This window comes from Argentina silus, assembly GCF_951799395.1.
Source record: "Argentina silus genome assembly, chromosome: 13".
Lineage (NCBI taxonomy): Eukaryota > Metazoa > Chordata > Actinopteri > Argentiniformes > Argentinidae > Argentina > Argentina silus.
Window position 1 is genome coordinate 17,332,697 of NC_139667.1, and position 26,363 is coordinate 17,359,059.

Consider the following 26,363-nt stretch of genomic DNA (forward strand, 5'->3'; position numbering starts at 1 on the left):
TACAGTTAAAGATGGTTTGGTTGGTTGGTTGGATGTATGGATGGATGGATGGTTTCCTTGATTTGTTGGTTGGATGGATGAATGGATAGATGAAAGAAATTATGGATACATGAGAGAGGAGAGGTATAGAAAGATCAAAACAATCAAGATTAATCAGTATGGGTTATACTGAGTGAAGTGGTAGTGACTGGTGAAAGGAAGAAAGGATGATGGCGAGGTACATGTAGTTGAAACGTAAGATACATATAAGGTTGGAAAGATAGAAGGTTAGATAGATAGTATGTTAGAAGGTCATAGACAGACAGACAGACAGATAGATAGATAGATAGATAGATAGATAGATACAGTAAATATATAGATAGAATGAGCCAGGGATAGTTCAGTGGAGTGGGTAGAGAGTTGGTTGGTTGAGTGGCTGAGAGTGGTTTCAGTACCTCTCCTCTCTCATTTATCCATCATCTCTCTCATCTATCCATTCATCCATCCAACCAACAAACCAACAAACCAACTATCCACCCAATAACCAAACCATCTTTAACTGTATCCGCTACCATAATAAAACAATCTCACTGTCTTTCAACTACCCAGAAAATCTTATCAACCCTGATAAAACTGTACCTCCAAAAACTCATCTGGTTAAACAACCAACTCTCTGCCCAATCCACTGAACTACCCAACCTTACAACATTCTATCTAACTAACCCATAACCCACCTTCTAACCCATACTGATTAACCTCCAAATGTTTATCGATCTTTTCTTATCCTCTCTAATATATCTATCTATCTATCTATCTATCTATCTATCTATCTATCTATCTATCTATCTACAGTACCCTCCATAAGTATTGGAAAGAGGAAGCATTTTGTCTTCTTTTAGCTCTATACTCAGTTTGGATTTGAAATCAAACAATTACTATGGGGTCAAAGTAGAGATTAACAACTTTAATTCAATGTTTTTTTCAGATTGGGTTCACCATTTAGAAAGTACAACATTACCCTCTCAATACTGGTTAATAAACTAAATAAACAAACAAAACAATCGATGGCTGCCATATAACATAGCATATAAGATGACACACATTGTTATTTGGTAAGCTATTGTAGTGTAGCCAGTTAGCTGACCCAAACAATCCTACTGTAGATGAACTAAACAATGGTTGAGTCATGAGTGTTTTCATAAGGTGACATTGACTGTTTTGTCAGATTTCTTCATCCTCTTCTTCTTCTTCTTCTTCAGCATTATGTATTCTTTATCCTGGTTGGTTGAAGTAAAAGAGTATTTTCTTCGGTTTTCTTAGGTACTATGATTATGGCCAGTTTAAATGTTGCTTCTCCTCAATTGCTTTTTCTGTGAATCTTAAGGCCAATTGTGTCTCTTGCAGAGTTTTGCAGAGAATACCATGAATGAGCTGCTGGGCTGGTACGGCTATGACAAGGTGGAGCTAAGAGACTCGGACAACATAGAGATACAGAACTATCCTGATGGAGAGGCACGTCAGCATATTTCAGTTCTTAAAGGTGAGTACACGTTGTGACCCGCAATGATACTGTAGAAATTATGATAAGAGATAATACATTTTATTAGCTTGGAATCGCTTCTAAAACATGTATCAGACTATAGCTCCATTTAGAGCTGAAAATGTAAGATTAAGAAAGACTGCTTAGCTTGTGAATCCTCTGTTTAGCATCTTTAAATCACCATCATGTTAAGGTTAGTGTGGATTATTGCACCATTGTGGTTCCCACAATCCCACATGGGATGTGTCTCAACAACATAGTGAACATTATAAAATGTCCAGACAGAAGAACATGTGTGTTGTTATTGGCAGGGACATGTTGGAACTCTCCAGGGTTATCACAACTGCATTGAGAATTCTGCACTAACAGAATTGCTGAGTGGCAGAGAGCAGAGAGCATTAATCAGATTTAGGCTACTTGATTGGGCTAAATTGTGGTGAATTTGTAGTCTATGAATGATTAGGCAAAAATGTTGTTCCGGGCCGGCCCTCTGACCATCTGCAAAGGCTTAATGGAAGATCCCTGTTTGACACAGACATTACACTGGCCGTATTTGTGTGCGCCAACGAGCGTGCAAGCTTGGAGCGTATCGTCTTAAATAGAACCAGTTTCTATTTGAGACGTGGGGGAAAACAATGCGTGCATGAATGCTTGCAAATGCACACTAGCGATCTGGCTGAAATTATGTTTTAGAATGGAAGTGTTTACACTTTTTGAGGCACTTGCATGTCGTTGGCGCAAGTGCGCGGCCAGTGTAGTTTCCGTATTAGAGAATTTTGCATTTTGAGGACTTTGGTCCTCCATGTAAAGGAAACCATTTATTGGTTTATTTTTACATAGTCAGGAAAGACCAACCACAATTCTTTTATCTCTGCTAGAAATTTCTTTGCCAAAAATCCAACCGTCGGTGGAGAACAGCGATGTCTCTCCTAACCAAGCCAACAGCTCCCACTCCATGCCATTGTTGAGGAACGGAGTGACAGAGTCTTCCATCACCCCCTCCACTTCCATGCCCAGCGCCAAGGAGCATGGGAACATGCCCATTACAGTTCCACTGATCCCACCCCCAATGATCAAGCCACCAGCAGGTAGGACACCAATACCCGGATAATGTTGAGTAATAGGGTACAACATAGCAAAAGGTTTTGTAGCTAAAAACTAAAATCTGTGTTCTTATTGGAAAAGTTTGTTTCTTCGTCCGTTTCAAAACAATTTCTCAAATTTGCTCCTTCTGAACACAATTTGCTTACAGGAAACACTATAGCAGCTAGTTCACCAAATTGTTTTAAAAACTGCAAAACGTGCTTGATTTATCTTACCTGGCATAATTGAATCAATAGAGTAGTCCCCAAAATTCAAACCCCATCTTTCCAGCACTCCAGGTATTGGGTGAGCTTAATAAAGTGCACCTCGTGTATTGACAAAGAAATAGCAAATGTTGAAATACACGTCTTGTTTGGAGCTAGATGTGTGTATGTTTCTATATTTTCTTAGTTTGAAATCCCACTTAGGGTAAGTGAGGGTGTAGCAAAGTCCGTTTGTACACAGAGGCAGACGCAGTATGGAGGTAAGGGATTTTCTCCCGTTTATTTTAACAAAGGGGTTTGCTGGCTCGGCTCGGCTTTCCAGCCTCGTTCAAAGTCTTTTGGTCCTGTGCTCGGCTCGGCTCGGCTCTCCTCTGCTCTCGCCGTCAGCTTCTCCAGCTTAGCTCCCTTACTGAAATGGCAGAAGCACACCCATCTTAAACATTCGCCGGCGAGACTTAATTCGCAGCAGGTGTGCAACAAAAGTCTCGCCGACACAACCCCGGCCACGGTCCTGTAGCTCCCTCTACAGGCCGAACGCTGCATGTCCCCCCACATACCCCCACCGCCCGACACAGGCCGGGGACCCGACGGCCGACGACCTACTCCCCCCCCCCTGCCCGGGAGAGGAAGTCTGCCACGACCATCTGCGCCCCCGGTCTGTGCACGACGGAAAAGTTGAAGGGCTGCAACGCGAGGTACCACCGGGTGATCCTCGCGTTTACATCCTTCATGCGGTGGAGCCACTGGAGGGGGGCATGGTCGGAGTAGAGGGTGAAGGCGCGACCCAGCAGGTAGTAGCGGAGGGTGCCGACCGCCCACTTGATGGCCAGGCACTCCTTCTCCACGGTGCTGTACCGGCCCTCTCTCTCCGACAGCTTACGGCTCAGGTACAGCACCGGCCGGTCGGCCCCCTCCACGCGCTGGGTCAGCACTGCTCCCAGCCCTCTATCCGACGCGTCCGTCTGTAGGGAGAAAGGGAGGTTAAAATCAGGCGCATACAGGACCGTTTCTCCACAAAGAGCCCCCTTAAGGGCCTCGAACGACCCCTGGCACTGGCCCGACCATTGGACCGGATCCGGGGCCCCCTTCCGGGTGAGGTCCGTCAAGGGACTGGCCAGCTCTGAAAACCCCGGTACGAACTGGCGGTAATATCCCGCCAGCCCCAGGAAGGCCCTCACCTCCTTCTTTGTCTTGGGCCGGGGAGAGGCGGCGATAGCCGCAGTCTTTTCAATCTGCGGTCGCACCTCCCCCCGTCCCAAGTGGTACCCCAGATACCGGATCTCCCTCCGCCCGATCACGCACTTTTTCGGGTTGGCCGTTAGCCCCGCCTGCCTCAGGGACCGCAGAACAGCAGCCACCCTCCGCACATGCTGCGGCCAGGTGTCACTGTGGACGACAATGTCGTCTAGGTAGGCCGCAGCATAGGCGGCGTGCGGCCGCAGAATACGGTCCATGAGGCGCTGAAAAGTGGCTGGGGCTCCGAACAACCCGAAAGGGAGCACGGTGAACTGGAATAACCCGAGCGGAGTGGAGAATGCCGTTTTCTCCCGGGACACCGGCGAGAGTGGAATCTGCCAGTATCCCTTCGTGCAATCCAATGTCGTGAAGTACCTGGCCGTACCAAGCCGGTCCAAGAGCTCGTCGACCCGGGGCATCGGATAGGCATCGAACTTGGAGACCGCATTAACCCGTCTATAATCCACACAGAACCGTATAGTCCCATCTGGCTTGTTGACAAGCACGATGGGGCTACACCAATCACTGCGGGACTCCTCGACCACACCCAGCTCCAGCATGGCTTCCAACTCCCGGCACACAACGTCTCGTTTGTGCACCGGCAACCTATAGGGACGCGTGCGCACCGTTAAACCCGGCTGCGTTTCTATATGGTGGTCGATGAGCGTAGTCCGACCGGGCAGGGGAGAGAACACGTCGGCGAACTTAAGCTGCAAATCTGCAACGTCCGCGGCCTGGCTAGCAGAGAGATGGGTATCAATATCGACCGGAGTGCTACCTTTCGATTTTGGGACTTCCGGACCGAACTCCTCTCTCTCTGGAACTATCGTAGCCAGAGCAACAGTGACCACGTCGTTCCATTTTTTTAGGAGATTGACGTGATACACCTGCAAGCTATCCCCCTGGTCCGAGCGTATAACCTCATAATCCACGTCCCCCATGCGACGTGTGACCACAAACGGCCCTTGCCACTTCGCGAGTAATTTCGTGCTGGAGGTGGGTAACAGTACGAGCACCTTGTCTCCCGGTGTAAACTCTCGTAGGGTAGCCCCCCTGTCATACAGGCGTTTCTGACGCTCCTGGGCTTGCAGCAAATGCTCACGTGAGATAGCCCCTAGGGCGTGGAGCTTTGTGCGCAAGTCGAGGACGTACTGGATCTCATTCTTACTGTCGCTAGACCCTTCCTCCCAATTTTCTTTAAACAGGTCTAGGACACCCCGGGGCTTACGGCCGTAGAGTAATTCAAACGGGGAAAACCCGGTGGAAGCTTGGGGAACTTCCCGCACCGCAAACAACAGGGGATCTAGCCATTTATGCCAATTCCGACTATCCTCGTGGACAAACTTCCGGATCATTGACTTCAAGGTCCGATTGAACCGCTCACAAAGGCCGTCCGTGGCCGGGTGGTAAACACTGGTTCGAATCGCCTTGATGTTCAGCAAGCCATACAGTTCCTTGAGGGTGCGTGACATAAAATTAGTGCCCTGATCGGTGAGAATCTCTTTCGGGATTCCCACGCGGGAGATGACTTGAAACAATGCTTGCGCTACACTCCTGGCAGAGGTATTGCGCAGAGGTATTGCCTCGGGGTATCGGGTGGCGTAATCTATCAAGACCAACACAAATCGATAACCCTGTGTGCTCCGCTCAAATGGCCCGATAATATCCATCGCAATGCGGTCGAAGGGGTTCTCGACCAATGGTAAGGGCCGCAAGGGGGCCCGTGGGATGGCCGGGGGATTTACTAACTGACATTCCCGACAGGATGCGCACCACCTACGCACCTCTGCCCGAATCCCCGGCCAATAAAATCGAGCCATTATACGGTGCAGTGTTTTGTCATACCCTAGATGGCCCGCCATGGGGTTGAAATGAGCCGCCTGGAAGACCATTTCGCGGCGGCTGCGGGGAACCAGCAACTGGGTTACCTCCTCCTGACTATGTGAGTCACGACTTACTCGGTATAACCTGTCGCTGATAATCGCGAAATAGGGGTGGGCGCGCACTGTGTCTGGCCGTATCAAAGTACCATCAATTGCTATCACTTGGTCAAAGGCTGATCTGAGGGTCTCATCACGAGACTGCTCGAGGGGGAAGTCGCCTAGCAGCGGATAGTTCGGCGAGGAAGTCTCGGGGTGAGGCGCCCCCGCCGGCTCCGGCTCCCCGGCAGTGTCGCGAGGCGCCGCCTCGGCACAGAGCACATTACACGCCACACACCTCCCTAGCTGTCGTGCACGCATCCCGGTAGCCCTCTTTACCGCTTGAGGAAACCCCTCCCAATCCACACCTAGAATCAGGGGATGCGTGAGGCGTGGGCTAACCGCCGCCTGTACCCTATGGTTTCTCCCCTCAAAATGAATTTCGATAGCGACCAGCGGATATTCGTGAATGTCCCCATGCACACACCTCACCCGCACCCTCGATGCCTTCAACAGTGCCCCCGGTCGAACCAGGCGCTCCTGGATCATGGACTGCATACAGCCCGAATCCAAGAACGCCTGGTGCGTATCACGTTGTATCCTTACCGGAATACGATACGCCGCTCCTGGTCCGGGGGGAGGGCCCGGTATGTCGCCGATGCGGACGACCTGCCCCACGTCCATCGCCCGACACTCGGCCTGCACGTGGCCCGGCCGTCCGCACCGCCAACACACCCCCCCTGTCGCTCGCGGTTCTCTCTGCGGGGCCGGGGCTGGTTCCGGATCGGCGCGCTCCTGCCATCTCGTTCTCGGGGCGGGCGCCGGCCTCCCTCCTTCTGCTCCCCCGGCTCCTCCTGGGCGTTGTCCCCCCCCCCCTTGCCGCGGGGCCGGGGTTGGTCGTTGTGGCCCTCGCGGTGGGAGGGAGAGATGGTCCTCCGCCAGACCCACGGCGGTCTTTAGGTCCTGGGGGCGGTGGTACTGGACCCAGGCGGCGGTGCGGGCCGGGAGCCCCGCGAGGAACTGCTCCAATACCACCCGGTTCCCGACCTCCACCGCCGAGTTGTTCTCGGGGTCCAGCCACCGCCATGCGCTGTCCCCCAGCCGCTGGGCGAAGGCGAAGGGCCGGCACCCCTCCTCCATGGTCATGGCCCGGAACCGGCGTCGGTGTTCCTCCGGTGTCAGGCCCAGGCGGTCCCGAATCGCCCGGGCCAGGGACGGGTAATCCCGTTGGGCGGCCGCCGGCAAACTGTGGGCCGCGAGCTGCGCCTCCCCTGACAGGAGGGGCAGCAGATGGTAGGCCCACTCTCGGTCCGGCCACCCCGAGATCCTCGCCGTCCCCTCGAACACCGCGAGGAACGCCTCTGGGTCGTCCAGGTCCCCCATCTTCTGCAGCTGGACCTTAGGGGGACCTGGTGCCGCTCCGGTCCCCGGCGCCGGCCCGCCGGCCCCGCCCGCGAGCCTCGCCGCCGTCAGCTCCGTTAGAGTCGCCTGCTGGGTCTGCTGCAGGGCTGACTGTTGCTCTAACACGAGCGTTATCCTCGCGATTGCCGCTGCTAGCGCGTCCATCTAGTCCTCTGTGTCCCAGGTTGGGCGCCAATGTAGCAAAGTCCGTTTGTACACAGAGGCAGACGCAGTATGGAGGTAAGGGATTTTCTCCCGTTTATTTTAACAAAGGGGTTTGCTGGCTCGGCTCGGCTTTCCAGCCTCGTTCAAAGTCTTTTGGTCCTGTGCTCGGCTCGGCTCGGCTCTCCTCTGCTCTCGCCGTCAGCTTCTCCAGCTTAGCTCCCTTACTGAAATGGCAGAAGCACACCCATCTTAAACATTCGCCGGCGAGACTTAATTCGCAGCAGGTGTGCAACAAAAGTCTCGCCGACACAACCCCGGCCACGGTCCTGTAGCTCCCTCTACAGGCCGAACGCTGCATGTCCCCCCACAGAGGGTCACTAAGAGCTTCCCACAAATCTTGTGTTCCTCCATCTACTATCACCTGGTCATCTCTCAGTGGACAATTTATGTGAGCCTGGTCAAACAGAGGGATTCAATGTGCCACAAGTGTGCCATGGCTTGAGATGCTCATCGGTCTGCGTGGAGAGAGTGCCATGGCATCACCCAAGAGGAATCCCCACAACCTAGCATGGAGGGGAGGGGGGGGGACAGATGGTGTGGTCCTACTAACAGTCCAATACATATTGCCAACCCCCTCCCTCAACATGTCCCCCCTTTTGAATTATTCATATTCCCTGCTAGAGTAACAGAGGGGCTTTTGAGGTGCAGGTACACTGGATGTTGGAGGTATTTAGTATGGAAGCTGCATAATTACCATGCTCTTTCCCTCTGCAGATCCGAGGTTGAGCTAATGCATAATGTGAAGTGAGACAAAACAATGCACCTCAGTGGCAAATAACAAGATACTTTTAAAAGAACAGTTATGCCTTTGTTGCTGCAGAATGTTATTTTTTTCAATACTGAGAGATTGGGGTGGGATCTTTGAACATGGATTTCCTAAAACTGTACAATAATGGAGGTACATGGAAGGAAACACAAGCAGCAGCACATTTTCAGATTTTCACAGGAGTTTCACAGGAAGAGATTTCTCCATACATTACAACACAGTGGGGCTTAAACACAATGTCAATTACCAATAGCCATAGTTCTGGTCCTCCACAATCTGTTTTTTCAGTGTCACGTGCCATGTTATCCCCTTCAAAAGACATGTATAATGATAGCCTGACCAAGCCTCCTACCTTTTGTGACCAATCATCTTTCGTGAATAGGACCAAAGTTGTGGAGAGGATCTTATAATCTATGTTGAGCAAAGCCACTGGTTGCCAGTCTGTTTCCACTAAAAAATACTTAAGATCTCATTCTTTTTTCAGTTGGATATAGATCCCCAAGACTGTGTTCCCTGTTTTTGTGTGTGTGACATAAACCGTTATAGACTACCCTGCTCTATTATGTACAGATTCCCACAAACTTGCTTTCTCTTTGTTTGCTTGTTTTGTGGTTCCTCAGACGAAGATGTGTCTAACGTCCAGATTATGTGCGCCTGGTGTCAGAAGGTGGGCGTTAAACGCTACTCTCTCAACATGGGAAGTGAGTTGAAGAGCTTCTGTAGTGAGAAATGCTTCGCTGCATGCCGCAGAGCCTACTTCAAGCGAAACAAGGTGAGCTCCCTCTCAGTCCTCCTACCTTAACCAATTGTGCAATTTCAGAGCAGTCCATGTGTCACATACCTGTTCTGACATCACTTCCCACCTACATACACCTCCAATGATCTGAGATGAAGATTTGGTTTGTTTGTTTGTTCACATGCTTGTTCAATTTAAATGTACAATGCCATTTTACTATTGATCCTTTATGCTCTATTATGCTCTATGGAGTGCCGGGAATAAGAATAGCACAATAAGTAAACCATGACCATCTTTGAGGTCACAGTTGAAAGTTCTAGTTCAGATCCCACTGAACTCCATGTGGATTGCCTGACAGAGGAAAAAGCTACATATACATACACAGCTTATATAGAACTTGGGGCGTATCAACAAGAAAAATCCAATTAAAAAAACCTTTATAGAAACATAACCTGCAATATCATTGTCTTTGAACAGCCATAGAATGACTCATATGATGTAATGCCAATGACAGTACATCCTGTGGGCACGATCTGAATACAGAACGCTTGTTAATACCAGTTGAAACCATGGTTTCCATGGACTTGAATGTACCCTACTTATCACCATTGGACAGACGTGTGTTTATGTTTCTGTCAAATGTCTGGTTCCCTAAATCAAAGATTTAAACTAAGACGTGTGTGCTGGTGCTACTTTTCCTCCATCCCATTGAAAATCCCAGAGACTTCACAGAAGTCTGTTTTTGAAATATACCTTAACCCATGTGACTGTCATTTCCCGACCTGTCTGCCAATAATGTCACGTAGACAGGGAGACAATTTTACAAAAATGAATACATATCAGTTTGGAGGCCCGTAAGCGGTGCTGCTGGAATGTAGAAAATATAGGGATGTATATCTACATGGAGAACAAATAGACAACAGATTTGTTGTAAGGCTTGTTGAGCTGCGATGAAAAACTGGTAATTTATTGACTTTTCTTTGATCTCGTTTTTGAAGAAAATTATGGCTTTCATTAAGTTTTGTTTGTAAAATATAAACACAGTAGCAAGAATTTAGCATAAAATGTCATACTTTGGCCAGCACACATTCCTTCTCAGTTTAATTATTTGGTTTGAGTGAGACATTCAGCAAGTTTAGTAGGAAACCCTCATTCAAAATACCCAATCTTTTACACTGCAGAACACAGTGGGTTTCCACATACCCACACGTCATTAGGGTGGTAAGGCCAATGATTTTGAGATCCAAATTGGCAATGTGCCCCTTTAACAATGTCATTATATTACTGACATGATATAATGATATAAACATCAGCTTAAGTCATCTTATGAGAATCAACTTAAAAGGATAGTTCATGATTTTGGAAGTTATACTTTATTTTCCACTTGCCTGGGGTGTTGTCAAGTCATCCAGACACTTATTTTTTTTCTTGAGCAACTTTGCTGCAGATTAGGGCTAGCATGTAGCCATGCTAGTGGAACCAGTAGGGAGACACAACTGCTGCATGCAAACCTGGAAGTGTTCTCTATCAATGATAAGTCTGTTACACTTATATATAGCGAAAATAAAGTTGATAAAATGAAAAATCTCTCTCACATGCTTCTTTGGTTAAAGGTCCAGTATGTAACTAACTTTAAAATAGGGCTAAATGGCCATGATAAATCGATAGCAATCAAGGGATGAGGTCACATGATAATAGTAATAGATAGTGGCGAACGCTATTTTGGTCCAAACAATATCTGGTGTCGTGGTCGAGCACTAGCCTTTATGTACCATTTGTATGTTTTGTTTGTTGACATGGATATGCACACATTTGCCGCTATTAGAAAACATAGCATATTGTGTGTTTTCAAATTTTCTGTGTCGCCAAAGAAGGCAGCAACGTTCAAAACTACATGCTTCACCTTTAACATAACTTTATTCAGTGCTTGTTTAACAGAGTCTGCTAAATATTACACATTTTGCCACTCATTAAAATTCTAAAATCAAAAACATTATATGAAGTAACCTTGAATCAACAATGATTATATTTGTTAAATCAATTAAAATATCAATATGGATTGGTATAGTGGATAACTTTAGAAAATTAATTGCTGCTACTATATGGCACCTAAACAGCAAGGGTATACAGAGGAAGGAAGGAAGGAAGGTGAAATAATTGGCTAAGGAAAAAAAGAAGGCCACAGGGATTGATGGAAGAAAACTTAATAAATGGAGGGACTCGGGTTAGGAGAGGAATAGGAAAGTTATGGCATGGGTCCGGGTCCAATAATTAACTAGCACCTCGGTTCCGGGTTGGGTACTGTACGATTGGTCTCAGGTCAATGAAACTACAGCTGACTTACCCGAGCGGAACTGTCCGGAAACCAATAAACTGCTCTAGAGCGTTGCATCCAATTGTCAGTATATCAATCCCAATTTATCAAAACCTGCACTACAGTCTGCAGGTACACACCAAGACACAAAGTGATCGCATCACACAAACACCTCACTGCATTTTGGCTATTTGTCCCGAGTCCCACAATGACAGAAAATGTCCCTCATCATAACATCACACATTTCAAAATCATCACGTCATTTCATTTTCACATAGTAACATAGTCATTATGTCACATTCAATAGTTTACTTAAACTTAAAGCAGAATTTTACGCTGTAATCCAGTGGATTAGTTGTTTTCATTATTCAATTCACATTCACAAAAAATCGTGTTTTAAAACAATCTTTGAGTCAAGATTAACTCGCTCTGAATTACCTGATCAGTTCTGATGTTCCAAATTGCCCATTTGACTCAATTCTTACAACTCCCAAGATTCCTCTCTCTCTCCCACACGAGGTCCTTCTGTTGAACAGTGCTAGAACTAGCGTGTGCTGCTCTCTGGGAATCACTGGCATAGTAGAGCAGGGTCAGAGTGCAAAAACTCTTGTCTGACATATTCTAACGCGGCATGAGACTTTTTTAGGAAGTAAACACAGACTTTGTTTCGATAGCTATGATGCAGCTACACGTGAAATGGTGATAGTTCGAGACGGTATGCATTGTGGATTGACGAGAAATACACATGAAAATAGATTTCACATAAACTACCCCTTTAATTGGTGCGTCATGAATTGCATCTCTTAAAGGTTCTGCAACTGGTCTGAGTGTGTGTATTAATGCTAGCTCAAACAACAAGATAACTTTAGCTACATCATTTTCTTACCTTTGTATTCTGAACTGTCTTGCTGCATTTTACCACAACATTCTAAATGGCCAGTTTCAGTTTCTAGTCTCAGCTGTTATCTCAGAAGGTGACAGAAGGAGACACAAGAGGCTGGGGGATGTTAAATCATACTGGACTGTTCTTACTGTATATAATGTTTCAGATGTCTATTTTATTTAATTTAATTATTCTATTGTCACTTTATTGTGTTGTTGTTATTTGTGATGTGAGCTGCTGTAACACCTTAATTTCCCCTCGAGGATCAATAAAGTACCTATCCATCTATCTATCTATCTATCTATCTATCTATCTATCTATCTATCTATCTATCTATCTATCTATCTGTACCTGCCGGGAGCTGACAATGTGTTCACTGCTAGTGCTGGCTAAAATGGGAGGGATGTAAAATGTAAACAAATTGTAATTGATAATTAGTCATTAATTTAAAAAAAAAAAAAATTATTGAGTTATACTACCCACAGCATGCATCGTATTGGAGTATAACATGAGCAGGTCGTGCTTATGGACGCATAACCTCTTAAATCACACCCATCGAAAAAGGAGCATTTGAAGGAGAGTAGCAGGGCTATATCTTTACATTGGTAGTACTGGAAAATGACAGAAACCACATTTTTCGTATTTGGGTGAAGCCAAAATTCAAACCAAAACACTGGAAATGAGGTTTTTCACTTTAGTGGCACTTAGAGTATATGCCCCTCCCCTCCACTCAACCTGTGTGTAAAGAACACAGGAGAATGAGGGTTACAGAGGGGCCACAGTGAAACTGTGTCGAGCTTTCTGCACGCACAACCTTGGTGCCTCCAATTGTGCAGGGACTTGCTAACCCAATCTCAGGGCCAAATATTCCACCTGTACCCTGAGTTGATGGATATATGGGTTAGTCCGTGAGAGGTCCAATTTACACTTGGAGGGCTTGGCTCCAAACATGTTTCAGCATGATTCAGGGTGGCTAGAGCCTCCTCCACAGCAAGTCTTCATGACCTCAAGTGGAGGGCATTTGAGGGTTGGCTTGAGAGGCGTGTTGGATGCCTTTTCACTGCACCACTCCCACAGCCCTCTCAGGATCTGCCATTAAAGGCAACATGGCCACCATCCGGCATGCCATGTTGGTCCTGGTGAAACTACTATAGGGGCTCACCCCATGGTCTGTCGTTTTGTAAAGGCAGTGCGCTGCATCCGTCCGGTCTCCAGGCCACCTGTCCCATTTGAGACTTGTCCCTGGTTCTTGATGCACATATGAGCAATGAACCGAGCCTTTGGTGACTGTCGACTTTGAGACATTGTCTTTTAAGATGGCTTTGTTTCTAGTCTTGACCATGGTCTAGAGAAGTAACAATCTCCATGCGCTCTCGGTTCATCCTTCATGCACTCAGTTTGCCCCTGGAAACTCTAGGGTGACGATACGTCCTAACACCTTGTTCGTTCCCGAAGTCATTTCTATGATGTACAGTAGTCGTGCTACTGAACTGTTTTTCTTCAATCCCCCACCACTTCTTCTCCAGAGGATAGGTGTCTGAACACTCTCTGCCCGGTGCGTGCACCACACATTTACAAGGACAGATCTGAGGCATTAAGAGGGTGTGATCTACTATTTGTGTGTTCGCCAACCTTGTATGGGGTAGGTCACTATCCAAACAGTGCCTTCTCACTGTATAGTGGAGGCGAACAGTTCTAAAAGCCTGCAGCCCCCTTTGGGAGTCCAGCCGCATTCCACTAGAGGAATTGCTACGTCTTAGGCTCTGATCAAGAGCGTCTCTGTTTGGAGATTTCTGCTGCAGCCAGTTGTGCTCCCCCTCTCACTTTTGTGAGATTCTACCGCCTGGATGTCATTGCACCTTCTTTGGTGCATGCGCTTCTGGGCACTGGAGCTGAGTAGGGTGGACCGGGTACATTTCCATGTACTCTCAGGTTTCTTGTACTGGCTTTGGCAATCGGAGCGTTGTACAAATGTACAGTCCCACAACTACCCAGTCTCCTACTATCGGCCACATTACTGTTTTCACTTAAATTATACTATTATCTGTTTGTTTTTACCCCAACATTTACAGATTCCTTCCTTACAGTGTTGCCTGGCTAGCCAGCTCCGTACCTGGCTGTTTGAACTGAAAACATTGCTTATTTCCGAACATTAGTTGCCTGTCAAACAGCACCACCATGTGGACACTTAAAAACATGGCACTGCAACTGCACTGCTTAATAACATTTCCTGGTTTCGTGACCCAAGTTACAACTATCTATTTTCCTGCTAGCTACACTTTCAACTGAATTAGCGCTTCCATTAGAGATATTTCAGAAAAACCATGGTATTAAAATTGTCCAGGTTGTCACGAATGTTGAATTTTAAGATTCACAGCAGGTCACATCACTTAAAGTCATGATGTATTTTAAAACTATCACAACTAAGTGGATGAATTGTTAGCGTTAGTGGAGGAGGGAACTTGTTATTTTTCTGGTCATTTTCAAATTAGAGCTAGAAGTAGATGAAAACAGCTGATAGTGGGCATGACTGATAATGGGGGGTGCCTGATAATAGGAGACTGTTAGCTACCCGTTCAACAGCATATCATATTTCACAGATCATTACACTTCTCATAAAAATGTTAGCATACCTGATTGTGGGGGGACATGCAGCGTTCGGCCTGTAGAGGGAGCTACAGGACCGTGGCCAATGTTACGGAAGCGAGGCTTCGTTGCGCACCTGTTGCGAATGAAGCCTCGTTGACTGGAAAGTCTACTGGAAAAACAAATAAACGGGACTATTCCCTTAACCTAACACTACGTCTGCCTCTGTGTCCCTCGTTGGGCGCCACTGTAACAAGGTCCGTTGTACACAGAGGCAGACGTAGTGGCTTTTCAGCCTTCCTCCCCGAAAGCAGAGGCACACACATCTTAAACCTTTTCATCAACGAGGCTTCATTCGCAACAGGTGCGCAACGAAGCCTCGCTTCCGTAACCCTGGCCACGGTCCTGTAGCTCCCTCTGTAACTACCACTGCATGTCCCCCCACACTGATATTAACTGGTAAAATGTATATTCATATTCAGAGATAATCTCCTGGGTTAAAATCTGCTCACATGTCTAGCAGCAGGGAGATGTTGCTTATGCTAATGTTATCTAGTTATTAAAATGTTTTTTAAAATTATCCTTTATTTATTCAGGGGAGTCCCTTTAAGACCAAGGTCTCTTTTTCAAGGGTGCCCTGATTACAAAATATATACACATCACTATTATTTACCTAAAGATTTTAAAAGGACACAATTTACAGACAACAATCAATTATAACAAGAGCACTCGTCCACTGAGGAATCCTTAATCAGGTTCCTAAAATGGCCCAATTATACTAAAGCAGCAAGTCTTAGTGTATCCTGCAGGTCATTCCATACCCAAGGAGCACAATGACTAAAGGCAGTTCTACCCAGCTCAGAGGAAACATGTGGGACCTTGAGGATTAGCCAATCTTGAGACCGTGTCTGATAAGTGCTAGGTCTCCAGGTGATAAGGGATGTAAGATAGTATGGGAGTTTATGGAGAATTCCTTTCTATACATACAAGAGCCAGTATTGGCTCCTTCCAGCAATTAGGGATGGCCACCCCACTGTCTGATATAAAAGACAGTGATGAGTGTAAAACTTATCACCTGTAATAAAATGAAGTGCTGAATGATAGACTGAATCTAACTGTTTCAAAGTGGAGGTGGTCACATGCATATAAATGATGTCCCCATCATCGAGGATTGATAGGAATGTTGATTGTACAATTTTCTTTCTACTGTCAAGTGAAAAGCACGACCTGTTCCTATAGAAGAAGCCTAGCCTGTTAATTAATTTATATGTGTTTTCAACGACAACTTATCATCAATCCAGATACCAAGATACTTGTATGAACGGACTCTCAATTTGGGAACCATCTGAGGTGCAGATATTTGAATCCATGGCCTCAGACTTGCAAGCCCTAGAGAAAAGCATATACTTAATTTTGACTGCATTTAGTACTATTGAGGTCCACGAGAAGCTTTGGGTAGTGCTGTTAGTTTGTTGTTCTCACATCACTTGTGAGCTTCATGTTCACCTGTAACCTTGTTTTCAAGGTAAACCATATTTGGCATGAAAACTGCGGACATGGCAACCCTGTAGCTAGCTGATGAACTACTGTCTTCCTGTATCTTATCATGCTACAGCTGCAGCACGCAGCTTTGTTTACAGTCAAGGAGGGCACACTTAACTAGTGCCTTGTCATGATTGGAGAACTTGCAACTATAATCAAAGCCGAGTGGAAAAAGACATGTCTGTTGTTACTAGGCTACATGATACAGTGCTTTAGCTGGCAAGGTAGCTAGGAACGATTAGCGATTATACTTTGTAGGCATTTCTATGCTTGCTAGTAAGAGAGGGTAAAATACATTTAGAGAGTGTTTGTTTCATCCAAAAGAGTGTATATTTATTTCAGAAACTGGAAGACATCCTAATTTTCCACTGAAGTAGTATCTTGTTGTAAACATTTTAAAAGTGACATTCATGTGCGGCACTCCATTCCGAAAGTTAAACACAATTCAATCTGAGACCGCCCGGAGCTCTCCACTAAAAACAAGACAATGAATATCAGGATGCATTTGGACTCAACCAAGAAACCTTCCTGTTCAGAAATGTGTGTTGTATTTTTCTATTTTCGACTTTTCGCATGTTGTCCAGAGACAGCTCTCACTCACATGAAACATAAACATGGCACTCTGCTGGGGTGGCTCTTATTCTATATTTTATCTTGCACTTGCACATTCATGCAGGCCATTTGTGTAAGTGATACCAACATGTTTCCTTTTCCATATACCCACAAGGTTGGCCACAACAACAAACCCTCCACTATTTCCCCCCCAAAAATGTCATAGCTTGAAAAGGTATCTTGTGTCTGTGTGCATTGGAAAGGGGAGCTGTGACATAGCGAGTGAGATGGGGTAGAGATGGGCTGAGGCAAGGCATCATATGTCGTGAAATATCTACAGCTGCCTCGTCTGCGTAACCTGATCCCCTCCTTGGGAGGGTAAATACATTTTTGGTAATGCTCTACTTGGTCACAATATGCTTAACTTTGTGCTTATGGTCTTAAAATCTTTATAGAATTCATATAGATTTTGAAGTATTAGTTACAAAAAAACATTTGTGCTCAAACCATATTTGTTTGTCTACATACATAACACCATTGGGATCTTACAGCAACATATCCTTTTTAGGGGTCCAGGTCTGAAGGGCTGGAACTCGATTGTAATCGTGAAGATTATTTTTAGGTTTCCAAGCCCAAAGGGCTGGAGACCTATTTTTAATTGTTAAAATTATTACTTTTAGGGGTCTAAGCAGCGAAGCTGCGCAGAACCCTATTGCAATTGTTGCCGTTGCCTATTGTAAACATTTTCATATAACATCTCCTAGACCACTGAACCAATTTCTGCGAAACTTAGGATAAAGCATCTATAACCCAAGATCTTTAATATTACTAATAACAAAGTTGATATCTTAAATGACATGGCCACAGTGAGCCAATGAAGCCAATACAAAATGGTTGAGAATTTTCACACAGCTTGGTAAAACAATTAGATTGCATGCCAGGAGTTCTCAACTGAGCCCGAAAATAAAATATTTGTATGATGATAATATAGGTGGCATATATTCTGCTATTCTGCAGATTGCCCTTTTAAGGTTAGGAATAGCCTTACAGTCTAACCGGATGAGCACGATTTTCCAATCATAAAACAAAAAAAAAAATCTTACAACTAACAACATAAAATAACCTGGACTTTTAATAATGGTTAGGGTTAGCTCCTCCCTGCATTACTTTCTGAGCCTAGGTTAAGAACTCTTCTAGAATATCTAAATATTAGTAGCCGTGGTTTCCCATAATAAACAACCAGTTTAAATAAGATATATTCCAAATACTAACCTTGAGTGCTTCATTTGGACATTATATGATTTTTTCCAATACTTTTGGAGCCCTGAAATAGGCGGAGTATGTTTAAAAAAAGAAATGTACATTTTCTAAATGGTGAACCCAATCGGAAAAACTCTACTTTGACCGGTTGACCCATTGACTTGGAAGTTGGTTGTCACATGTAATTTGTGGTAGAATTGATATAAAAAATGTAGATAGAATGTTTGTAATGTAAGGTTTGATAGTTTACATTACATTTTTACATTTATGGCATTTAGCAGACACCTTTATCCAAAGCGACTTACAACAAATACATTTGTTTAAGTAAGTGAATCATCTATCCAACAGTCATCATAACACAAATTAATCAAGTTGAGTGGAGCGGGTAGAGACTTGGTTGGTTAACCGGGTGAGAGTTTTTGGAGTTACAAAAAGCTTAATAGTTTAAAAAGTTGAATAGGTATCAGAAAGCTTCTTTCAGGGTTGATCAGATTTTCTGGGTAGTTGAAAGAAAGCGAAAGATGGTTTGGTTGGTTGGTTGGTTGGTTGGATGGATGAATGGACATATGAAAGAGAAGATGGATATATAAGAGAGGGAAGGTATACATAGATAAAACAATTAAGAGGTTAAGCAGTATGGGTTATACTGAGTGAAGAAGTAGTGACTGGTGAAAGGAAGAAAGGATCATGCTAGGTAGTTGAAAGGTAAGTTAGAGATAAGGTTGGAAAGATAGAAGGTTAGATAGTATGTTAGAAAGTCATATATAGATAGATAGATAGATAGATAGATAGATAGATAGATAGATAGATAGGATGAGCCTGGGGTAGTTCAGTGGAGTGGGTAGAGAGTTGGTTGGTTAAGTGGTTGAGAGTGGTTTCAGTGGGGTGGAACTGGTAGCCAAGAGAGTGCATTGTTGTGTAATCATTCTAAGAAAGTGTTCTGCAGGTTTTCTGTTGTTTTTATTCAAGAGTCCTGAACGTTTGAAACTGCAAAGCTGTTTGTTTTCACAGTCATGTTCATCATGCCAAATTATATCATTCACTCTGTCACCAAGGTTATTGGTGCATGCAGAAATGCGATCGCGCGAGAGTTTCTACTCTCTGCTGTCTCCCTGTAAATCTAAAGGAGTGTTTACAAACATCCAATCTCCTTTCCTCCCTGATCTATCCAAGTGATCTATCCAATCATAAGCTTCAGTTTGGGACATGAAGGAGGTGATTCATTCACAGAGAAGACATGTTTTACCGCTACTGCATGTAATGTTCTGATGATGGTCACAGTCCATTGTCCAGGACAGATAGTGTGACTCTGTCCAGACTGATAATATTTTTTCTCTATGACAATTTGGCCTACAACTATTTTATTTATCGGCTTTTCATTATTTTTACCGGCCAAATATGCTGGTCAAGTCTGAAAATGCATGTCCTCACGCTGTGATAGTCACGCTGGTGCTAGAAATGCGATCGCGCGAGAGTTTCTACTCTCTGCTGTCTCCCTGTAAATCTAAAGGAGTGTTTACAAACATCCAATCTCCTTTCCTCCCTGATCTATCCAAGTGATCTATCCAATCATAAGCTTCAGTTTGGGACATGAAGGAGGTGATTCATTCACAGAGAAGACATGTTTTACCGCTACTGCATGTAATGTTCTGATGATGGTCACAGTCCATTGTCCAGGACAGATAGTGTGACTCTGTCCAGACTGATAATATTTTTTCTCTATGACAATTTGGCCTACAACTATTTTATTTATCGGCTTTTCATTATTTTTACCGGCCAAATATGCTGGTCAAGTCTGAAAATGCATGTCCTCACGCTGTGATAGTCACGCTGGTGCTAGAAATGTTATAAGTACCGGCAGGTACAGTTGGCCTGCATATTTGCAGTGAGAAATAGAAGCGTGAGTTTAGGGTCAAAAAGGTGTCTAACTCTAAATTGGCAACCCTGTAACTTGAAGCCTAGCACAGTTACCTCAATTAAGTTGCTAACATATTTTTTACTTCAAGAACTACATCCCAATGCATACTTTCATACTATCTGGCTAACGTAATGAGGACAGAAGGAGGCGGCTGTCTCAAAGATCCAAGAGGGTGAAAATTGTGGATTTATGTGAGGTGTTGCGTGCGTGCGTGCGTGGGTGGGTGCGGCGTGCGTGCTGCATGCGTGCATGCGCTTATGTGTGTGTGTGTGTGTGTGTGTTTGTGTGTGTGTGCATGCAATCAATGGATCCTCTCCTTCAGTGTGTGTTTCTTAGCTGTTATTGTGTGTATGTGTGTACATTCCTGAGGGCATTCCTCTTTTTCTGAGACACACCCCTATTGGCAGGTGAAACACACATACACACACCCCTGGGCATGCCCAGATGGAGGTTAGCACAGCGACAGCTGGTGTGCCATCCCCTCTGGGCTTTGGTCACCATTGGGCACACATACCTCGGAAGTGGACCAGCCTTCCCATGTTTACACCGGGCACTTTAGCTGGATGGCAGCTGCAATTTGTTGCCAAGGTGTGGCCAATGATGAGAAATTCCATCTCTTAAAAACAAATCTATAGACAACCCTCCTAGGTGACGCAACATTACCAGGGTAACCAAGAAGTATGTGCACCCCAAGACCGCTTGAGCCTACAAGCCAAAGGTATTATCTAGGTATTATCTTCGAGAGTGAACATGAGTCTTCATGTCTCATATGAGTGTAGTTCACTGAAATACGTTTGTTACACTTTGTCCTCCTTTACCAGCAACCCCAGTTGCTGATATCAATTCTGTGATATGGGTCACAGCAACAATGTAACTGATAGGCTGTTGAATGCGTATCGTCCATGTGTCTGAAGACCATACAGCTACCATAGCTGTTTTTCACAGATTCTTTGCTGTTTTAATTGTAGTTCGTTCGTGCCCCTTTTAACGCTTTTGTCTGTCAAAATGATGCATGACATTTGGAATTACCATCAACACTTCTACATTTTTTTCGCACAAAACTCATGGCTCTCTTATAGCCATAGATTGACTTGAAAAGAAGTGAAGTGAGTGACTATGAAGACAATGTGAGATGGCATAGCCCATAATCACTGCAAACAATGATTATAAATGATTCTGATTTTTTTTAGGGAGAAACAGTTTGTGTCCAGGTAGGCTGCCACTGAGTCTCTTTAAGCACACTGTTCAGCCTGATGCCCAGGACAGGACATTGCGTCTGGATTGTATGACTATACTGCTGCCGGACGCTTTGTGTCTGGTGCTGGCTTGCTTTCTGTGTCTGTGTGTGTGTGTGTGTGTGTGTGTGTGTGTGTGTGTGTGTGTGCCTCCTCCACTCTGCCAGCACCTCATTAGCACTATATGTAGATGAACTGGCACAGGGCCAGAGGGTCACAGAGCAAAATGGAGACTGGGTAATGCCAAAATAACACATCTGTGTGTGTGTGTGTGTGTGTGTGTGTGTGTGTGTGTGTGTGTGTGTGTGTGCGTGCGTGCGTGCGTGCGTGCGTGCGTGCGTGCGTGCGTGCGTGCGTGCGTGCGTGCGTGCGTGCGTGCGTGCGTGCGTGCGCGTGTGCGCGTGTGTAAGAGAGAGAGTGAGAGAAAAAAAATCAGGTGCAGGGGATGTGTGTGCCAAGTCAGGGTCTGTGCTTAGTGCTGTGCACCTCCAATTTTTTTAACAAAATGAGCTCCACGTTTGATATACAGATGATGATTGGTTAACAGGTGAAAGGGGATGTACATTATGTATCATCATCATCATGGGGTCTATTCTCATTTACTTGCACACCATCTTACCTGCACGCATATGTGCTTTACACGCCGAATGTGCATGCATGGCTCCAGCACATATTATAATGTCAGCCCACTACGCCATTGTGCCAACTGCGCATTTGTGGCGGAGAAACTCACATTTGACGGGTGTGTCTCATGAATATCATAGATTTGTGCTTTCTCATCGGATATGTTACATGCAAAATCTCCATGTTCCCTGCGTGCTGGAGAAGCTGCATTAAGTCCAGCAACACTATTGGCAGGGTTTGAAATTGCATCTTTTGCTATCAATATTTTATGGATGACGGTTGATTCAACAGTAGACTAATCAGGTATTGGTACATTGCTTATCGTCATTTGTTAAAGTGACCCCGAAAACTATTTGAAAACACACATGTAGCAATATGGAAATTGCGAATAGCACTGCAACCTTGATCTGTGGTAGACGTTTCACTTGTTAGTGGTCTCGTCGTCTAGTCTATCTTGAGAGGGTCATCATTATTGCTTAGCAATTAGAACGAACGGGTCGTGCTGATGGAGGGAATCCAGTCCAAGAATAAAATAAAACATACAGTTCAAATGTGTATTGTCATAATGTACTGGGATACAGGAGTGTATGATGCAAGTGTGCCAATTTTCATGCTCACTTCCAAAATTAAACAATTTTACAGCTTATCTACTAGACTACCATCTAGCTGTCCCTTTTGAATTGTTTGATTGATAAGACATCCGAAATGCCAAGTAGCCTACAGTAGGCTAATGTTGTTACATCAAAGTGAACAACAACATTTCTTGATCTGATATTTTCACACAACCTGTGATTGGCATAAAACAATAAGGACTGGTCTCATTGTATGGCAATTTGTCAGCGTTTAAGTTGACACATAGCTAATCCTTATCCTCGCATGATTGAAGTCAGTTTCACTCATTGCCCCTCTTGTCTGTTGCCCTGTCAATTTCCTACTGTCTCAATATTGTTTAAAGGCACCATTTGCAGAATTACGCCCTCTTTTCACTGCAATGGGAATTGCAATGGCAAATTCTGAATAGTGTCTCCTCCTCTCTCCCTCCCCTTGCTCAATGCAAACTACTTCTAACTGAAACAATTATCTTTTTTCACATTTTCACATTTTTCTCCAGAGAATGTCTGAGTTACATGACCTTGAAACTAGCAAAGGACCTGTGTGTTTGAAATGCAGTCGTTATTTAGTTTGGAAATGTTTGCAGAAACATGAACACGGAAATGAACCAGCCAGCAGAGACACTCACATTTCACATGAAAGAGTGCTTTACCAGCAGCTGGGCATTCATACTGTGACAGAAAACCCTGTCACAGATACCCTACACTACGCCATTCCCAAGCCCGATTATCTCCCTAAACTACCTGCCAACTCTGCATTGTGAAGCCGTGTCTGTCACCGGGGACAAGGGTGCACAGCATGACTGGCTATACACAGTACAAACTTCTCGAAAACCCAAAGTTGCAAACAAATTACCTCATTCCCCAAACAAAACTCAGACAAGGCTATAATGTCAAACAGAACATTTACTAAGAAAAATGTTGCAAACTTTTTTGCACACAGTGTCAGTTGCTTAGGTCAGCTTCCAGCATTGACAAATGCTTGCTTGCAGTTTAGGCAGTAGGTAGCCAGCAAGTGGTAGACTCTCAGAAACATCCCAAACATTTTGGAAAAGCAAATTCAGGCAGAAGGGCAGGGTCTTGGCAGGTGCACACACTGTCACAGACTGCCAATGCATCATAAGTAATGATTCAGCATGGTGATTTAGTGATTTTTTTTTCAAGGGGAAAAAGCTACATATTGCACCTTTAACTATGATATTGTTTAATTACATTAATTATTTAATGTCAGAAAAAAGGAAGGAAAGTTGAAGTCCATCCTCCAATAATAAAAAATAAATTTAAAAAAAACATGCAGCACATCACATCCTTTGTATCTTGTACAAGGCGAGTAGACAAATCACCACTCCTTATCTTTGTTGCTAAATTGTTACAGAGGCAGTCTTTTGAACTATCTGTGTTACCACAACTTGTAACTGGATGTAGTTACGTTGAAAATGGCCCTCCAAATAGGTGTTGCAAGTGACCCTCCATGTCTGGTTAATGTATTATTTACCTCTCAACAATAACAATGTTTGAAATTAATGTTGAATCTCTTTGAATTCCTCTTTTTCACCATTCAAAATAATGTCAGCATAACCAATCCTCTCCTTATTCATATTGACAAGAGAGAATTTATGGAGTTGTTTTATAAAAGCAATGTATAATTTCACATAATAATAAGATTGTCAAACCTTGGTGAAGTACATATATCAAATGCCATTGATTATTTGAGGTAGCTTGATTTAGCTTGGAGTTTTCACTTTTGGGGCGATACCACTGGTTCTACTGTACAAGGCAAACTAACTCAAGTATTTTAATGTATTTGACCCAGGTCTGGTACTATTTAACCCAATTGTCTAGACAGCTCCATTAGTTTCCAGTCCTGGTCCATAATTACATGTACAGTATGCCTATGTGTATCCTGTTTCCTCCTGAACTTCCTCGTTCTATATGAAATTTTCGAGTTTACTGCAATGTGGTACTTTCTTAATTGCCTCTCTAGATTGAATGAAATGGAATTGAAAGATCATTCTGAAAATGTGTTATGTTAATAAGTAGCACAAAACCTCCCTACTCCAGAATACATCTTCTGATGTCATTTCACCCTTTTCACACGCATGCACACGCACGCACACACACACACACACACAGCCTTATTTTATGATGATGAGAACCAGCATAGGACTCAACATCCAATGCATGTTCACCATTTCACTATAGACCATTTTTACCTCTGTCAGTGTCTTTCCATCCATAAGTTTGTTGTTGTTTTCCCTTCTTCTTTTCTGTTCACCTGTTTATTTTGTCCGTTCGTAAAAAGAGGCCGTTATTTCTCCCCTCAGGCGAGAGACGAAGACGGCCATGGTGAGAAATTACCCCAGCACAGCTATTCTAAGGATACGCCCAGGCTTGTCTTCAAGGCAAACAGCGATGTTCTTGTAAGGACTAAAACATTTAACAAACAAGATAGAGTTTAAGTGTGATGGCTACTGCAGAAAAGTAATGACTTGATTTTAATATTCATGACTGTTGGATGTGTTGAATAATGTTTTTTTTAAGAAATATGCTGTTAGTTTATAGCTTGTTTTATGGCTAGGAAAGCAAATCACATACTTTTTTCATACAAATGGCTTTATTTATTTTCTCATTTCCATTATGCATTGTGTTAAGTTCAGGTGTTGTGTTTTTTTCTCATATAGCTGTATTGTGTGAAATGATCAGACAATTATTTTTTTATCTTCAATGGGATCAGTACCATTTTAATTCACTTCAATGCAGGAATTGAATTGAACATGCAGTTCACATACAGTACAGTATTATGGACTATTTACATGAGTTAGTTTACAGTTTTTGAATGCCTTTCAGATCCAACCACTGAATTGAAATGATTTGCGATCGAAAAGACCCTAACATTGTTTTGCAGTTTTCATTACATGATTATTGCAAAGTTTTAATCCAAGGGCTCGAGTTGATGACTCAGCGACATGGCTACCTAAGCACTGATTATGCGGCCACATTCGTGTGTGTGTGCGTGTGTGTGTGTGTGTGTGTGTGTGTGTGTGTGTGTGTGTGTGTGTGTGTGTGTGTGTGTGTGTGTGTGTGTGTGTGTGTGTGTACAAAACATTTTCTGCTTGCAAACTTATTTTCCAAAGGGAATGACAGTTGAGAACTTTGCATTGCCCGTAACTTGAGCTCTCTTTAAGTGTTAGTTTATCAAACACATTGAAAACAAGCTTCAGTCATCAGTATATTTGAGCATATTTGAACAGACAGTGCCATGTATAAGCAATGGGACAGTGAAGCATTTTTTCTTCTTTTGCCTATACACTCTTTTGGCTCTACATTTGAAATCACAACAATTACTATGAGGTTAGAGTAGAGATTATCAGTATGATCGTATTTGTGTACATATTGGTTTCACCATTTAGGAATTACAACACTTTTTATGCATAGTATGCACCCCCTATTTCAAGACACCCAAAAGAGATGGGACAATTGGCTTGACAGGTATTTCTGGTTCGTCAGGTGTGTTTTTCGTCACATCGTTTGTGCAGTCATAAGAGAGCTCACTGTCTTGTATTGATTATAGGCTTTGTGTTTGCCTTTGTGTTTGGAGTTTGCTATTGATGTCTGCAGAACTGCAGAGGCTATACTGCAAGGTGCAAACCGCAAAAACAAGATGGCTAGGTTACGGTTATCTAAAAAGTACCTAAAAGAGCCTGCGAAATATGGTGGAGGACGTGTTAT

General features: G+C 44.2%; 1 protein-coding gene across 1 annotated transcript in view; it reads left to right on the top strand.

The window, feature by feature from the left end:
• The window catches only part of sobpa (sine oculis binding protein homolog a), a 54,712-nt gene that overhangs the window by 10,729 nt on the left and 17,620 nt on the right, over positions 1–26,363 (top strand). The window contains exons 3-6 of the mRNA XM_083684149.1: positions 1,384–1,519; positions 2,398–2,607; positions 8,994–9,160; positions 24,959–25,054. Of these exons, the coding sequence (XP_083540275.1) occupies positions 1,384–1,519; positions 2,398–2,607; positions 8,994–9,160; positions 24,959–25,054 (609 nt within the window). The remainder of the gene's footprint in view (positions 1–1,383; positions 1,520–2,397; positions 2,608–8,993; positions 9,161–24,958; positions 25,055–26,363) is intronic.